At 44.5% G+C, this 18,958-nt stretch overlaps 1 protein-coding gene across 2 annotated transcripts in view; it reads right to left on the reverse strand.

Moving 5' to 3' along the window:
- Positions 1 to 18,958, reverse strand: part of AFF1 (ALF transcription elongation factor 1) — a 280,369-nt gene that overhangs the window by 58,823 nt on the left and 202,588 nt on the right. The window contains exons 5-6 of one of the 2 annotated variants that reach the window (XM_075544047.1): positions 7,896 to 7,937; positions 61 to 147 (exon numbers count right to left, since the gene is read on the reverse strand). In XM_075544047.1, the coding sequence (XP_075400162.1) occupies positions 61 to 147; positions 7,896 to 7,937 (129 nt within the window). Of the gene's footprint in view, positions 1 to 60; positions 148 to 7,895; positions 7,941 to 18,958 lie in introns of both variants that reach the window. The other variant, XM_075544046.1, reaches the window with a different exon arrangement.

Genomic DNA, 18,958 nt, shown 5'->3' on the forward strand with positions numbered 1-18,958 from the left:
AACTTCAGACTTTTTTTCAGGTGTGTGGGTGCAGTGCCTGCTGTACGTTTGCGGAATTACCTTGGTGGGAAAAGGAAATTTAGGAGGCTCAGCTGTACTAGGCGTATGTATTGCTGTCAAGGGAGGAGGCCATGAGTGGGTCATTTCCTGGAAAGAGATTTAAGAGGGAAGAAAAAGTAAATTATAAATGGAACACTCATTGCTACTTAATTTAACAAACTTACTGCCGAGTGGATGGGTGGTAAATGAAAAGTGAAATTTTACAAGGTCTTTCAGTTACTTGCTCTTCAAACGAATGACTCAGGGTCAAGAGCTAACGATCTCCGAGTTACACAACTAAGACCATCGGTTCAACAAGAAAAACAAGGGCTTAGATGCAGAAATGGGTGTTTGAAATCCTGCGTATTACGGGGCACATCGCTGCAATGGCTACTGCCAGGGCTTATGTAACTGTGGAAACAGCGGGCTGGGCCCTGTGAGAGAGAGAGAGAGAGAGAGAGAGAGAGAGAGAGAGAGAGAGAGAGAGAGAGAGGGAGGGAGGGAGGGAGGGAGGGAGGGAGGGAGGGAGGGAGGAGGGAGGGAGGGAGGGAGGGAGGGAGGGAGGGAGAGAGAGAGAGAGAGAGAGAGAGAGAGAGAGAGAGAGAGAGAGAGAGAGAGAGAGAGAGAGAGAGAGCGAGCAGTCCGTACTCAACTCGCCCAGTTCTTTCTCCCTCCGCTTCTTTGACCGCATTTCCTGGAATTATTTAAGTTCAAAGGAAGAAGAACTTTCCTGTTTGACTTAAGCAAACAAGTAATTCAGGTTGCTTGTTCCACTTGGGAGAGTCTTAATGGATTTGACCCCTCCCTGATATACACTAAACACACAGATGAACTTTTTTTTTTGGTGTGTGTGTGTGTGGGGGGTAACTTACAAAACTGCTGTCCCTTTCTACGGGCACAGGTCAGTTCCTCATTTTCTTGGTTAGAAGCAAGAATTCTAAGACTTTTAAATTAACATCTAAGCATGCATTATTCTTTTTGCTAGGCCCGCTCATGAATTTTTATTTTGCTTTGCTAAACCAGAGGAAAATAGACATGCAAGATCAAGAATGTCCTAATGGAAAATTCACACGTACACACACTTTTTTTTAAAAACAAAAAGAGGTAAAATGGCGCTGGAGATCATCACAAACTCTAGCCTCTTCATTTGAGTTTGAAAACTGAGGTCTAAAATGACTGGATGAAGTGCACCCCCCGACCCTCCCTCCACTCCACTCCTGTCCCAGGGAACCAATGACTGAGTCCGTTCCCAAAGGAGCTTGAAGATCCGCTCTCTATCAACAAACTGGTGACTGCAAGAAGGGCATGTACCGTAGCATGGAGCACCATGTGCACACAGGCGGTGGCTCAAAAGGTTCCTGGGGAAACGGAGTGAAGAGGCACGAGAACGCGCCAGGGACTGTGTGTAGCTCCCCCGTGTGTGTAGCACATTTTGTATGAGGCTGTCTCTTTCCAAGGTGCTGCCGAATTCCTCTGCTGCAGACATGCCCTTTGCAGACTAGAGCCAGAGCTCCTTCTAGCAAGTACTCTGCCACCTCCTCTTTGCCCTTTCCCACTCTCACTCTCTCTCAGACTGGGATAGCTGCACGATACACAAATAACTGGGCGCCGTGGCAACCAGAAAGACGGATGGTGCCTTTCTTGGGTCACTTCTGCTGAAGGTGAAACCATGCCCGTCTACTGACTAGCCATTTGCTTGATTTAGTACCTAAGAAGAGTTCGACAATAAAACATACTGGGTTCTCCACCTCAAAAAAAAAAAAAAAGCAACTCTGGAGTTCTGAAATCCTAACTCTTGTGCACCAGCCTTAGCAGAACTTTAAAACCAACTGCCCTTGAGTTGGTGCCAACTCATGACAACCCATATGCATCTCAGTAGAACTTTGCACCTTCAGGTTTCCATGGCTAGTTCTGGGGAAAGCAGTCACCAGCCCTTTCTCCTGAGATGCCTGAGTGAAACGCATGCCCTCTCAACCCTTCAGTTAGCAGATGCCTGCAATACTGTTGGCACGCTCTCAGATTCTGACTCGTGGCACTCAAGGTACCTAGCGGAAACTGATGTGACCTCTCGAAGCAGATCGCCTGCCTTGTGTAGCCTTAAAGGTGCTGCCAGGTGAGCTCAAGTTGCCAACTCTTTGGCTACTTTAGCCAGCAATGCCACTGGTGAACTAACACCGCTTATTTTTCAAGATGTTGTTAAGGCTACTTTATGTAGACTGCTTTGATGGTGTACACTCTCCGCTGGTTTCCCTGTAGCCTGTGCCCTTGGTTCTGATCCGTACCCGCTCTGGAGGACAGAGAAGAACCGCTCCCTAGGGTATGGAGGCTGTGATCTTTGTGGGAGTATATACTGGCACACCTTTCTCCCAGACGGGCTGCTGGATTGGAAAGTGCCAGCGTTTGGATTAGCAGCCTCGTATGTATCCACGGCCTCACCAGGGCTCCTTGCCCAGTATATAAAAGGCATTTAATAAAGTTACAGGGTTAAAAATTTTTAAATAAACCTAGTTTTCAAAGAATTCAATATTGAACCTATGATTCGCTATTTATGTGACTATACTTTAAAATCTGAAACCATTATAACACTAAAGTAGGATAGGGGGGAAAAAGTAATAACCAACTGAGAAAGTGTTTAAAAAAACATCACTGCTATGTTCTCCTGGGATTTCTTTATTATATTAGCATCAATGGTACCTGTGACTTTTAAGTCACCACTTATTTCCAAGCAACACGAATTATATTCGTAATGCCTACGACTGCCCAGCTATTCCACTAAGAACTTAGAAAGCAGACAATGTCAGGTGCTCGGAGAACTTATGTTATGACTGTTAGGTGGCACCGAATTGGTTCCAACTCATACCCACCCTAGCAGAAGGCCACTTCCGGTCCTGTGCCCGCCTCACGCCTGCTCCTAGGCCTAAGGCCATTGTTGCAGCCACGGTCTCAGTCTACTGTGCCCAGGGCTTCCTCTTGTTCACCATCCCTCACTTTTACCAAGCATGATGCCTTTCTCCAGGGACTGACACATAGGAGAACTTATTTAAGTTCTTATTTAAGAATGTATTTATTATTTAAGTTCCCTAAATGCCTACTTAGGAATAGTTTGGTTCTCAATAGAAGCCATTACTAGGATTTTCCAGAGCCAAAAGGCCATGATTCCTGCCTTACCATGACCTATCTCACATGAATTTAGGCAAATCACTTGGCACCTGCTCAAGTCTTAACTTTCTATGGCCACACGCCCCAGCACCTGACTACCTCTGCCTCTTCCGTCATTTCCCACCCCCTCCCCCTTTTATATAATTGCCCATCCATATCAATCCAGGACTCTGAGGAGACCAGCATGTGCTTTCATCTGTAGAATCTTTATTTTCTATTGGAACTTTGAGCATCCGCAGTCATAAGCAAAGTCCAGCCTAGAGCAAGCCATCAAAACACCACCAATGCCACCACCTCACACTGTCTAACATTCAGGCAGGCTCCAGTCAGTTCAGCCCTAGTCCCCCACGGGAGCTGACATGAGTACCAGCAACAAACTTGGAGTTCACATATATAACCTCCCTTCAGACCCGCTGGCCCCTTCACACTCTCGGCTCTAGGCCCCTTAAACTAGGCTGGGTGCCAGGAGGCTCAGGAGTACACACAACTCTTTAAAATGTCAGGCCAGCAGCCCTTCCACTTGCCTCTCACCTACAGACTCCATGGACCAGGTCAATGGGTGTCAGTGGAACATGTCTGAATTCAATGTCTTGTCATTGGGTCTGCATATCTTTTTTTTCTCAAAATTTTTATTAAAAGATCACTTTATTTGGGGCTCTTACAGCTCTTGTAACAATCCATACATCAACGCTATCAAGCATATTTGTACATATGTTGCCATTATTATTTTCTAAACATTTACTTTCTATTTGAGCCTTGGTATCAGCTCTTTTTTTCCCTCCCTCCCCTCTCCCACCCTCACGACCCCTTGGTAAATTATTATTCTCATATCTTACACCGACAGCTGTTTCCTCTCCCCATGGTTTCTAATGTTCACCCAGTGTGTGTGTGTGTGTGTGTATCATTGTGATTGGTTCCCCCTTCCTCCCCACTGTTCCACTGCCCCCTGTACCCCCTGTATGTCTTTTCAAACTTCTCTGCTGAAGGTTGTAGGTGAGACTTTTGTACACATGGCCCTTCACTCTCAATTTACTGGCTTGAAACAAAGAGGCTCTTTCGCTGTTCTTCCCCAGAAATTCTCAAATCCCTTGTTAGCAAACCCAGTCAAGCAGAGGCTGAGTGTGAGCTTACCCACTCTCTGTCATCAGACCTAATGGCCATGTTACAACACTAGGTAGGAGAAACCAATGTTCACAGTACAATTAGCTAATCCCAAACACATGATCCTTTAGGGAAAAAGTACTCACATTTTATTCTCTCCTCTTCACCCTGGGCCAGCCCATTCATAAACACATCGCCTTGGGATTGGCATTGCTTAACCAGCCGGCTCTGGATCCTCACAGCAACCTCCTTTAACTAGCCTCGCTGTTTTTCTCCCTCAGCTTCAGTTTAACACGTCTCGCATTCCTTTCCGCCATTAAAGGTGAAAGGCACCAAAGCAGTCTTCTGAGAACCCAGTTTTCCCAGCCTGTGCCCCACTCTAGCAAAGCACCCTGCTCCCGTGGCAATGAACCTCCCTTCTGATACCGGCTGACTTCGCAAGACTCCAGCCCCACACTGCCCAAGGTCAATTCTTATGTGACAGAGGGCAGACAGGCCTCCACCTTCCAACCTTCTTGTATTCGGACACCAATCCTCCCTCCATGGCACTCTACTTCTTTGCTGGGTTAGTTAATCCGCTACAAGAGCAACACAGAGCTCAGAGCAATACGATGCTCACACTTACTGGGTTATTGGGGAAGCTGATCTGTCAGGATCAGAAAATATTAAAGACAGAATTCTTCTGTCTGCAGTCTCTTGTAGGTCATGCCCACAGGCAGGCCTCTCACTAGTCCTCAGCTTCAGCCACTCAGCCCACCCCTTGGCTTCTGCCTTGCTTGAGGCCTCGTTACAAAAGCCCCTTCAATGCTGCAAGCCCATGTCCTGCCCACAGGCACTCGGCTTTAGGCTTTACTCCTGTGAGCGAGGAGGCAGGAGACTGTCTCGCTGTCTCTGCCGCTATTGCTGACACTTCTCCACAACGGATTCATGGGCATGCACTGCTTCTGGCATAGCTCACTTTACACCCAGTGGAAACGGAAAACTGACCAGTTCCCATACTGAGTGTTTCATACACCCTATGTCAACGGTTCTCAACCTGGGAGTCGAATGACCCTTTCACAGGGGTTGCCTGACCCATAACAGTAGCAAAATTATAGTGATCAAGTAGCAACAAAAATAATTTTATGGCTGGGGGGTCACCACAACATGTGGAACTGTATGAAAGGGTCGCGGTTTCAGGCAGGTTGAGAACCACTGCTCTGTGTGTATGGTCCCACCCAATCGTTTGGTGGGAGATACAAAGACTATGAATAGAAGAGCCATATGCCAAATAATCTCACATCAATGAAAGCTGTCTGCTATCTCCTTAACACTACCGGTCTGTCCAAGTTACAGGCCACCACTTCCCCCTTGTTGACACACTCAGACCCTTAGTATTTCTCCCGGAGAAGCAAACAGTATCTTCTGTAATTGACGCTCTCTCTTAGGGAGCTGTTTACTGCCTCCACTGCCTGTCACAGAGGATCCATGTTTGGATTCCTGGCCATCTGAATAAATCGCTGGCACACCACAAGAATGGGGGCTACGGGGCTGAGGAAAACAACTGGAAAAGCATCGGAGGGTGTCAGCTGGAATGGAGCCTAGCAATAATCCAATAGCCTGGCACAGCCACCCCCATCTTTTTAAAATTTCACTTAAAACTGATGAGGAAACCGATGCCCAGGGAGAACACTTGACTTAACTGGGTTCATACACAGAGAGAACAGGGGCAGACTCTGGATCTCCTCCATGTAAAGGCTTTCCCCTCCTCAGGCCTGGACAGCCTTCCATGTACTGTTTGTAGCCATGATTTACAAGTTAGAGGATACACCTTTTGCTTTGCATTAACCACCTCCTGGCAGGTCAGAGGGAAGGGAAGATGGATGACTGCATTATTCACCTAAATTTGTGTGTATGATGAGCTATTAGTCATCTTCCTACATACAAGATAGGGCGTATCATATGTTACCATGCATCAAAATCTAAGAAAAGCATTGATGTATGCAGAAGATGAGTCTATATTATTGTACTCACTTTCAAAATCTCAAGAGAGCAAATCATTCACAATTGAAAATGATAGGGGCACATTTCATAACAGAGTCATTTATCATTCTTAAACTAGCTAAGAATTACAGAAACAGAAGCGGTCAAGGATGCATCGAAAGCTCAAGTCAAGTAGCTTGCTTACTATTAATTTCATTAGCTGGTTGACAGAAATGTCTCATTTTCAGCAGTACAAAGTATGCTTCCTCAGGGGTGTCTCCTGCCCGCCCCCCAGAAACCTTAACTACCAGAGGGTAAAAAGAGTATACAACAAAGATGGATGATGTAACCACTTTCCAAATGTCCGGTTAAAAAAAATTTCTCAAAAATGTTACAAGAGAAGTGATAAAAATATTTTATAGCCACTAGTACTTAACATTTTACACTGTAAAATTTAAGAAAACATATTTTGAGGTAAAACTGAACAGTAGGAATTCTATGAATAGGCATACTTGTCCAATGTCTCTTACTTCCAAATTGTACAAGAATATGGTTAAAGTTGCCATGGAATAGCATTAAAAGCTACAGAGAATAAATAGAAAATACTCAAGAGGCTCTACTATTACAATAACCATATTTGAAGACAAAATTTAGGCGTCGATTTCCTAGAAATTGTGCCCAAATGGGAAACACGATGGTTTACACAATTCTCGGATTTAAATTTTTTTTAGAAAAAGAGCACGTCAGTTATTGAGGAGATTTGTTTGTTTGTTTTCCTGGAACTAACTTCTACAAAGAATTTGTCATCCTTGAGTGAGAAAAACTAGACAAATGGAAAATGTACTCAGCAGCACATTTGAGAAAAATGTTCGCAGCAGGGCCTCACTTAACAAATGATGGTTTAATGATAACGGTGATCCTTCAAGGCGGGTCTTAGAGAAATCCACTTCTTTCCACTGGTTGGGCACCTTATTAAGAAGATGCTCCCACTGAAGCAGCAGCTACACAGGTATCACGTACAAAACCCCAAGAGGCCTAACCCCACCACCACTGCAGCCTATGGCGCCTTCCATGCAACAGCAGGGCAGTTTCCCCTCGGGATGGAAGCAAAATCCAGGATGCCTTTATGAACCACTGGAACATCTTCAGAAAATGCCGCCATGACTTAACATGAACCCAAGAATACTTACCATGAAAAATATGGTTTCGATGCCTGGCATTCATTAGTATTCATTCAATTAAAGAGTCTGTCAAAAAAAAAAATTCAGGGAGCCCTGGTGGTGGAGTGGTCAGCCCTCTGAAACCACCAGCCCCTCACAGGACAAAGACGCGGCTCTCTCCTCCTGTAAGGAACTGCAATCTTGGAAACCCACAGGCGCAGCTCTGCCTTGTCAGAACCAACTCCATGGCAGTGAGCTAGAGTTTTGATGTTTTGTTTTGTTTTTGTCAAAAATAAAAACCAGGAAGGTCTGACTCCCTTTGCTCTCTGTTCCGGTTTACTTAGCTTTTGGAGGACTGAGGGAAAATACGAGTTCAAAGAGCTTGGTAATGGCACCTTTTCAGAAAGTGAAAGCAAACGGACATTTGTCTCCTCGATTATGTCTGCAAACGACAAACAGCAAGAACAGACTCACCTTTAGAATCTCTTCAACACAATGGACTTCATTGGAGTAGGTCTGCTGAAAGAGGAGAGCGAGAGAGAGGGGAGGGGGAAGACTGGTGAGCAAACAAAAATCATTTCAGAGACTGACAGTGACCTCTGCCAACACAACCACGCCTTCGAAGCCCCAGCCTTGGCCATTCCTACTGTTGATGACGGAAGACAAAAGTGATTAACCCGACTTACTCAAGGGGGGAGTGAAATGCTCTGGGTGGTGGCAGACATCTTACAACTGGAAGACGATAGCAAACTGATTATAGCCCACAGGTCACCCACATTGCAAGGGAACCCTCGTGTGTGAGAACCAATGCATTGGTGAAGGCAGGAGGACAGCAGATGTGGCCAAAATGGAGGCAGACAGAGATAAACAGTTGTGCCACGGTCAGCCACTGACAGCAGCATCTGACCCAGGAGCAAGTTACATGCAAACAAAGATGTCCACCAGCTGAATGGCTTGGAGGCCAAAGTTCTATCTAGGATCACTCCTTTCCCCCTTATTCTAACGTGCCAACAACTTAGGTGCATGTGCAAGATTTCCTCAGAGAAAGAGCCTATGGGCAGAGGAGATCAACTGGTATTCTTTGGGGGGGGGGGGGTCCTCTTCCTTATCTTCAACCAGCAAGTGGCAACCGCTGTGTGACTCAGATCTGTCATTTGAAAGCTGATTTTCTGAAAGTGGGGAAAATAGAGTAACAACAACTTGAACTAAATCAAGACAAGTACTGGCTCCCTGACGGTGCGGTGGGCTCACTGGACGGGGCTGTGCTGCTACTGGAAAAGTCAGTGGTCTGAGCCCAATGCCCCACCCACAGCACTGCCGGTGCTGCTTTCAAAATGTGTTGAGAGGCAGAAAGCAAGTGGGCAAACCTTGAGCTCTACTTCTGCACAGATATCAGAATGCAGAATTGAAGAGTATAATGATCTAAAGATAAAATAATTGTATTCCATGGTTTCATTTTTAATATGCAGGATTAGAAAAGTAATAAGTAGAAGTTGAATTATTAGTTCAGAGTCTAAGATTATACTGAATCTGGTCAAATAGGCCCCTTACTCTCTGTGGTCAGAAAGGAGAGCAGTCGGTCTCGCTGGCTGTCAATGCAGAGTGACTCCCACGGGAGGGAGGACAACAGAGACTGCCTGCCCCTCCACTCCGGAGGAGAGCAGACCCACAGCCTCCTCCAACTAACCTCCAGAAGCACGTCCTTCTGCTTTTGTTAATTACTCCAGCAGTCCAGACTGAACCAATATGTTTTATGTCACCAAATAGTCTTCATTTTCCAAAAACGTTTTATTACATTGGATGACCTGGGACTGGAGGGATTTTTCTAGTGTTTATTTTAGATGAGCAACATTAATCTTACCCAGATACCCATAAAATCACCATTTAACCCACTCTTCAGTTCAAGAGGCATGTTGGCGAATGCAGTTGGAACTTCCATATAAGTTCAGAGTAGAGGTGGGGGTCGCTCAAAGGGGAAACTGGGAGGGTCAGTGGGGTCTAAATGCATAAAGGTAAATTGCATAAGAGGTTCGCTAAGCAGTGCTGTTTATACAGACAAGCAGAAGTGATCAAGTGCGTGACAAGAGGGGTCTTGCTAAACAGCTTCACAGTATATCCATCCACTGGGAAGATGCTAGCCATACTTGTAACCCTTTCTTCTTCAGGAGTAGTTTTGCACTTACAGAAAGCTTTCCAAAAAAGAGGAACGATTCCCAAAAGGCCTCCCTTGGATTCCCTAAATGTTAGCATATCCCCACAGTTACTTGATGTTTCTGACACAATACATTTTTCTCCCTGAACGATCTGAGAGTAACCTGGATGGAGTGTCTCTTTACTGCTAAATGGTCTGTGCACACCAAGGTGCACTCTCACAGGCCGTAGAGTGTGAGCGCAGTGTAGGCTCAGATTCAGATTCCACTCTTTCTCCCCTCAAAAAGGAAAAGTCTTAAAGTAGAGAGTATACACATATTTCAGGTGTATTAGCAGAGATCGATCTGTAAGGAAATACTGCCCTGCTTTATAAAGTACAACTCAGGCATCCGGACTGACTTTCCAAGGTGGGGGAAGAGGGGGGCAATTTGAGCAAACCATAATCACCTAATCCCTTCCTTGAAACTCACTTTCCCCAGAGGGTCTCCAGCTGACAGCTGCCACTCTAAATCCTCAAAGCCAAGCTCACTCCTTTTAACACTGTGCCCAAAGAATTAATAATCACTCCTGACCAATCCGCTAAGATAAGGCCAGAGACATTCAAATAAGACTCTTTAAGAAAAAAGCAGCTTCGCGCTGGGGGCTGGCCAGTTGATTCTGATTCTGTGTGGCAAATCAGAACTCCTCTCCCAGGGGTTTGACTGTCATCTTTATGAAAGGTCTTTCTCCCATAGAGCTGTGGGTAGGTTTGAAACGGACATCTGGGCCAGCATGAGGGCTCCTCCCAAGTAGCCAATGGTAGCAATATGAAATAATCGTAAGAGTCAGGTGAACTGAGAGCAGGTTGGACAAAAGTAAAGATGAGATCTACAGGTCCTTTCTTGTGTAGCTCTCCGTCAAGCACACAGACGTTTACCAACCACAGATACAAGTTGTCTCCCATCCTAAATACCCAGCCACCTGAGAAGGACTTTCCTTCTATGCATCTATGACCACCTCACACAAGTCTAGTTTGATACCTGAAGGCAGCGCTCCCAAAAAAGACCCCATTTCCCCCTTTCGGTAGAGGATTAGCACAGGAACCATAATTCAATTTAAGAAAACGTGTTAGCATCCACCGATTGAATGTATGTTGTACTTGACATTGCATTGGATTCTGTTGTTGTTGTTAACTGCACTTGAGTCCGGTTCTGACTCATAGTGACTTATGTACAACAAAACACACCCGGTCCGGTGCCATCCTCCCAATTGTTCTTATGTTTGAGCCTATCCTTGGAGCCACTGCGTCAATCCATCTTGTTGGGTCTTCCTCTTATTCACCGCCCCTCTACTTTTTTAAGCATGATGTCCTTCATCAGGGACTGATCTCTCCTGATAGCGTGTCTAAAGTACATGAGACAAAGCCTCTCCATCCTTGCCTCTAAGAAACATTCTGGCTGTACTTCTTCTAAGATTTGGCAGTCCATACTACTTCAACATTCTTTGCCAACACCATAATGCAAATGCACCAATTCTTCTTCCGTCATCCTTATTCCATGTCTAACTTCTATAAGCATATGAGGCAATGGAGAATACCATGGCTTGGATCAGGGGCACCTGAGTCCTCAAAGTAACATCCTTGCTTTTCAATACTTTATAGATGTCTTATGCCACATATTTTCCTAATACAATGTGTCCTTCACCCTCTTGACAGCTGATTTCATGAGCACCGATTGTGGATTCAAGCAAGACAAAAATCTTCAACAACTTCAAGATTTTTCATGATGTTACCTACTGGTCTAGTTGTGAGGATTTTTTTCCCTTTACATTAAGTTGTAATTCATAGTGAAGGCTGCAATCCTTGATCTTCATCAGCAAGTGCTTCAAGTCTTCCTCACTTTCAGCAATGCAAGGTTATGTTACCTGTATTAGCATAGGGTAGGAGACTTCCTCCAATCTGATGCCATATTCTTTTTCATATAACCCAGCTTCTCTGATGATCTGCTCAGCATTGAGGTTGAGTGAGTATGGTGAGAAGATTCAACCCTGATGCACGCACACCTTTCCTAATTGTAAACCATGCAGTAGTCCCTGTTTGCACAACTGCCTCTAGATCCATGTGCAAGTTCTGCAGGAGCACAATTCTTCTCAAGGTTAACCACAGTTTGTTATGTTTCACGCAGCAGCCAAATGCTTTTACAATTACACCCTCTAGAACTACTATTTCTCCATTTGATAGCATCATAGCTTGTGGGAGTGGGGTGGAGTCAACTACACTCCCCAGCAACTGTGAGCCACGCTTGTCAACTTTGTCAGAGAGTAGGCACAGGTGTCCCATGTGTTACAGAGAAATACTGAGATGCACAGGATGCTCTTGCCTGTAATCCTTACAGAAGTATATTGCAGGCCTTTCTTCCCACCAGGTGGATCTGAACAACCAACCATGTGCACCACCCAGGAAACTTTACATTCCGATTACAGAAACTCAGTGTGGAAAAAAAAAAGATATATCTGAAGAAATTCCCTATCATAGCCCAATACCTCTATGGTAGGAATTATCCCAAAGGATGAGTCCAAGTCCCAGGAAAGTGAAGCAGCATGCCCAAGGCCACACAACAGCTTGCGAGGCAACCACACCTGGCTTTATACTGCCTTCCCCAAATCCTCAGCCTGTGAGGCAGATGTGAGCCCAGCTTCCCTTTGCGTGACCACAAACCGTGTTTCAGAGAAGAGCAAGGTTTTCTGCTGCTCCTAAGAGCCGCATTTTGGGCATGCGACCCTAAGGGCTCGACTTCAGCATGTATGGCCTCCGTCTGACTCCTCACTCCTCTTGGGATGACATTGTGTCATTACGGGGAAATGCACTGATACCCAACTACAGTCTGTTAGCCAATGTCCTCTACGCATGACACCGTCTGTTTTAACAGGCTAAAAGGGGCCAGGTGGAAGAGAGAGGCTTCACTGTGGAGACCTGGAGACTTTTGCAGCTCTGTTTTAAAGCTCTAAAGTTTCAACACACCAGCAGTTTTCTAACAATGCCATTCTCAAAAAGGCTTAGTATCACTAACCAGGAAGCGCAGGCAGCCCAAGCCGGGTGTGGAGAGGGAAGCCAAGAGATCTTGGGTTCCTGCGTGGGCTCTGTGGGGGCGGCTGGCCCTGTGCTCGTGGACACGTCTCACCCTCTTTGGGACTATTGCCACACTGTGATCAAGGAATAATTCTATCAATCCAACCACTTCACAGGGTTGCTCTAGGTGTAACGTGTAACTTTCAAACCCGTCAAAAGGCAATAACAGATAAACTACTGGGCGCCTACATTATCAAGGTGTTCTTTAAGAGTCGGATGGCTTGTAAGGAAGCCCTAATCACTTCTTTATTGCATTAATATCCAAAAGATGAAAATAAAGGCCCATGCTAGATTTCGTCAATCAATTGTTACATTTTGGATTCGTGCTCAGTCTTCAATATCTACTTCCTGCTTACCTATGTCCAATCAGTGCTGCAAGTCATGTTTTTTTTGGGGGGGGTTTGTTTTGGGGGAGGAGGCAAGTACCAAATTCAAGTATCTTTTATAGATACCCTTTTATGAAATCTCAAACAGGGAAAAGGAGAAAAAATATGCAGATGAAGAAGACCATAATGGTTAAAGACGAAGCCTGAATGATCAATTCACTCCATGATTGGATGAAGTCACAGATTTGAAGTTTCCAAGATTGCTTCAGGGTACTCTGACCACCTTGGTTAGAACATGACTCCTGACCAATTTGACCCAAGCACCCCAATTGCCAGCAAAGGCACTCCCAGGCAAGTTCCTCCGGGAGAAGCTACCCTTCCCTGGGCTGGCCAGGGGAGTGGCAGGAAACATACTGCCTGAAGGTGGAGCGCTTCACACTGGTGGTCCCCAGTCAGGAAGAACTCCCTGAGGACAGCCAACACTGTGGAGACATGACATGGATTGAGGGCTCCCGCTTGTACAGCCTCTACCCTAGCCCACCACACCTGCTCAGACTTAGGTCTTAGATGAAGTCCTTTAGGAGAAACTCCCCGCCTTTCCGTGACTGCCCACGCTGTCCACCTTCTCCTGCTCACACTTCATAGCTCCCTGCACCTTCCTCATCAGGCCCTCTCTGCTGTATTGTCTCCGTGTCTACATGGCAAGCTCCACAAAAGCAGGGGCCAATCACACGCAACCAATAGGCACGTGCCAGCGGGCTTTGATCACTGAAGACCTTTTGCACAGAACTCAAGACACGAAAGAATGTTTGCAACATTGAGAGCCTTTGACACTTGCTAAATGCTGCAGGCTGGTTTGAATGATCACAAGTCTACACTGCTGCTGGCAAATTACATGGAAATGAGTATGCTACAGGTAAAAGGAAATTGTTTTATGCTGTCTTTCTTTAAAAATATTAAGATTACCCTGAGATATATATTTTTAATATGTCAAATTGGCCCCAAACAAAAGTGAAACGAAGTCCAGAAACTGACAGTGCTGAGACGACCAAACAATAAGCCAAATCTGTTGCTACAAAGCCCGTACAATTTTAATAAGGACCCTGCAGAAGAGTCAACCGCCCCACGGTGTTCCCAAGGCTGCAACCTCTACATCAGCCAAACGCGTATCCACTGCTCCACAGGTCAGTGAAAGAGATCTTTAAACCCCGAGAGGCATTCAAAGGCTGTGACTGATGGAAGGAGACACTGTTGCAATCCCTAAAGCCATCAGTTGAGGGATCTCTCTCACTCCCACCAAGTCCATTCGGGCTCACAGCAACCCTATAGGACAGGGAGAACTGCCCCTGTGGGTTATCAAGACGGTAACGCTTTACAGGAGTAGAAAGCGTCATCTTTCTCTCAAGGTGGTTTGGTTTTGAAATGCTGACCTTTCAGTTAGCAGCCCAATGTGTAACTCACAAAAAATCCAAATTCACTGCCATTGAGTCCATGCTGACTCATAGCGACCCTCTGTGGTTTATAAGACTGTAACTGTTTACAGGAACAGGAAACCCAGTCTTTCTCCCACCGAGCTTGTGGTTTTGAGCTGCTGACCATGTGGATCGCAGCCCAGCATGTGACCACTACCCCCTCAGGGCTCATCGATTTGGTAATAGCCACCAAATTCTCCATACACATACTACCCTGACCTAGCAATTGACTTCCAGGATCTGACATATATATATATATATATATATATATATATATATATATATATATATAGAGGTATCAAGTGGCATATGTTTTAAATCATACTGGGGGAAATCTAAAGGTCCATCTATAGGTAACTAAGTGAAAATGGTGGTGACACACACCTTCAACAGAGAAATCGGATATGCCTTTGTAAAAAATAAGGAAGCTCTTTATATATCGATTGGAGATCATCTCCAAGATACACTGTCAGAGAGAAAAACAAGCAGGGCACAGTACATACCAGCATTTGCATCAGTGAACAGATGCCAAGGGACCATGTGTATGTAAGTAACACAAGAAATTCCTAACTCCAGCTAGTTTGAGAAAGGAGAACTACATGGCTGGGGATTATGGTAAGCAAAGCGTCCCACGGTGTGCCCTCTTTAACATTTTAAAGTCTGAATCAAGAAACATGTTGTTGTTTTTGTTAGGTGCCAGCGGTAGAGTCTGTTTAGATTCACAGTGACTCTATGCACAACAGAGCGAAATGATGACTCACAGCGCCCCTATAGGACAGGACAGAACTGCCCCCGTGAGTTTCTGAGACTCTAACTCTTTGTGGGAATAGAAAGCCCCGCCTTACTCCCCAACATGTATGACCTCCTCATAAATGACAGACAGGCATGACAGTGAAGTGAAAACAGGGAAGAACTTTGTTCAAAGCACAGCTGACTGTCACATTTGTCTTTGCTCCAGCCGTCTGCTATGGCCATTTCTTCATTCACCCAAAGGCTCCCCTGCGGTTGTCTGTGCCCAGCATACAGGTCAATGCTGTGGGTCAGCCACATGTAACACTCACCCCAATGTTAGCCGTGATCGCTCTCGACAGCGCTGGAGTCGGCCTTCCCTAACAGACAGGAGGCGATTCTGCGGAGCCGCAGGATAAGCTTACCTCCTCTGGCTGTCAGGGTCTGGGCTCAGAGTTTCTGACTAATTTCTGGTTGCTCTACCAACTGCACTGGAAAGTCCTCAAAGGAGATAACCCGCCCCACCCCCTTTACAAAGCCAGGAACATTCAGTTACTGAGCAGACAGGTTTGAATTGCACAAAGCCTCCTCGGATTGTTCTGAGGAAGAAATAAGGTAATACACATTATTAAAGCTAATGTTATACAAATAAATATAGGCATTAACCAGGAAGCCTCTATGATCAGCATTTCCAGAGACAGGTTATAGGAAAAGACTAAAGGCCTGACTGAACAAGGTTCTAACTTAAAATTAACTCCATTCTATGAATGCATAATAAATTCTCTAAATAGCTGCGCCTGTTCCAAGGACACACCCATGTAGCCTGGGTGTGCCCACTTGGGCTGGAAAAGGTATAAAAGTATTAGTAGTATTGTTTCTTCAGAAGCTTTAAGCCCTTTGGGCAACTATCTAACCACCTACCTCCACACCCAGAATTGTAGAAGACGACTTGGCACAATATATGCACACATAAACCAAAAAAAAGAAGCCAAACTCATAATCACCAAATGGATCTGGCTGACAGCAACTCTATGGGGCAGGATAGAACTGCCCCCATGAGTTTCTGAGACTGTCACTCTTTGTGGGAGTAGAAAGCCCCATCTTTCTCTCTTGAAGTGGCTGGTAGTTTCGAACCGCTGACCTTATGGATAGCAGCCCAATGCACAATCACTACACCATCAGAGCTCCTGTTGGGAGCCAAATAATCCAAACTAAAATAGAGGAAAAACCCCAAACCTACAGCTTTTATTTGTTAATATGGTATTAATTTTGAAACAGGGATATGGAGTAAACACCAGGAATAAAGCCCGGTAAACAGTTTTCTTACAGATAAATACTCGTCTTATGAAAGCTGTACTTCCAAATTTCATCGTGAAATTCCACCCCCCAAAAAATGTAAAACCTCCTGTCACCCAATATTTTTTCAAATAGCAGGTAATAAAAATATTTCCCTAAAGACTAGTTCCAATGCATAACAAAGCAGTGCATGTGGCCTGTAGGCCTCTTTTTACATGCATTTTTTAACTTCAAACTGTCTGTAAGGCATACAGAAATTTCTATATTATCCAAATAAAATTTTCAAGGAGAGGAGGAAAAATGACAAAAGACAAAATTATTTTTATATATGGAGTCCCTACAGGGCACTCAGAATTATTTCCTGACAAAAACTTGGCAAGGAAAGACTAAGCAAGTCTACTGACAGAGGGAGGTCTAGGTAATTAGGGTTGAGTGGCGAAAGGGATATTGCCAACACCATCTGCCCTTCTCTGGGGTCTTCCCTGGCCTGACTCTCTACTGAGTGGTCACCCTGTTGTCCTCACCTGTCTCCAACTTCAGGCAGGGCGAGGAGCTTATGTACTTCTACATTTTCCCTAAGGCCTTAGTATCATTCAGAACTAACTCACACATCCAATTAATAGGTGAAAAACATATAGATTTGATCCGGTTATTTTATGGCATTGCTAACAAGATTTAATGACAGGAACTAGCTAAAAACTAACTATGCAGTTCTTTTATAACACATCCTCATCTCCCGAGTTTCCCGTGGGAAACACAAGCACACCAAGGCACAGGAAATGTAAGCTAATAGCCCTGCCTTTTAAATAAGTTTTAATAGGTTCAGTTATAGGAGCCCTGGTTATGCACTGGGCTGCTAACACAAGGTCAGCAGTTCAAACCTAGCATCTGCTCAATGGGAGAAAGATGAGGCTTTCTACTCTTGTGCAGATTTATAGCCTCAGGAACGCACAGGGAGAGGGCTACTCTGTCTAACAAGGTGGTTATAAGTGAGACGGTAGTGAGTTTGGTTTTTTGGTGATAGGCAAACTGTTCGTTTATAGGTACACTTATATTAACCATTCAACTAAAGCAAAATAAGCTAAAATTGCAACGGGGGGGGGGGGGATCTAGAACACGTATTTTGAAGTTTCAGTTCTTTAAATATCAGAATGCTTGACTCGAAGGTTCACTGTTCCTTTGCAAGTTTACTATTCCTATTCGGTCATTTTGATCATACCAGTGAAGTAATTTGATTAATTCATATCATCGTCATGAAGATCTTTTTATTTTTTAAAAACATGAAATTTGGCAGAAGCTCATATTTTACACTCTCTGAGGCACTTAAAATATTCTGAAGCTGCTGCTTTGATGTCTATGAGAAGTAGGCATTTTTTAATGATGAAACCTAAGATCTGGTTCTGGAGGTGTGGTTTAAGTAAAGATAAAAACGATCAGTTTTCCACATATGTAATTGGTAATATAAGATACAATTATGCAAATGAGCAGATTAAAATGCCTATTTCATCCATCTTATTTCCATGTTTCCTTAGACTATACATTCCTTTATAAATTTTATTATGTCTGCAAAGCTTCTGAATGAAACCCATTGCCAGCAAGCCTGCAGAAGACAAGGGACGCCCTCTGGTTTCTCAGGCTGCAATCTTCAGGTAAGTAGACCGGCTCATCTTTCCCCCTTGGCAGGCTAGCTGGAGAGTTCAAACTGAAGTCCTTTTGCTTATCATGCCAGAGCTTACCTGGCTGGGGCTCCAGAGTTCCTAGTTTCTATACCATCGTTATTTTTTTTAATTACTTTTGGTGCAGGATTATGTGCAGAATTGTTTTCAGTGGATATGATTTATATAGCATGAGGGGACTTCAAAAAGTCTGTGGAAAAAACATGTAAAACTAATGGAATTTTTTAATGAACTGTTTTGAAGCCCCCTGGTAGGTCAACTAACTTCTTATAAAAGTTGAACATGGAATACCGTATATACTCGTGTATAAGCCTAGTCTTCCAGCACATTTTAAGTGCAGTTTTTATGGTAAAATTTGGTGCCTTGGATGATATTTGGGTCGGCTTATGCTCAAGTGTACACAGTAACTGAAATAGGATTAAAGACATTTAAAAACAAAGTAGCTGGATTTAAAAAAAAAGGTAAGAAAAAAACTTACCATTACTTGACAGTAAGTACTAGTAAATCTTAGCTACTCACCAAACTTGTCTTCATTATATTATAGTAAGGAATCAGAAATCCCAGGGGTCTAGAACTATGAAACCCCCTGTCTTTGGTGAAAGCTCGCCTGTGGCCCCTCAAAGGCTTTTTTGGGGGGGGGGTATGAATGGTTCCACGATTGGCTAAAAACACACCGCTTTTTAAAACAACCAAACCAGCATCACAAAGAACAAGTCTAGACACTAGTTCCATTCCAGTATGAGATAAGAGACCAACAGTTCTTTCACATGGTCCACACTAC

This window comes from Tenrec ecaudatus, chromosome 3 (assembly GCF_050624435.1).
Source record: "Tenrec ecaudatus isolate mTenEca1 chromosome 3, mTenEca1.hap1, whole genome shotgun sequence".
Lineage (NCBI taxonomy): Eukaryota > Metazoa > Chordata > Mammalia > Afrosoricida > Tenrecidae > Tenrec > Tenrec ecaudatus.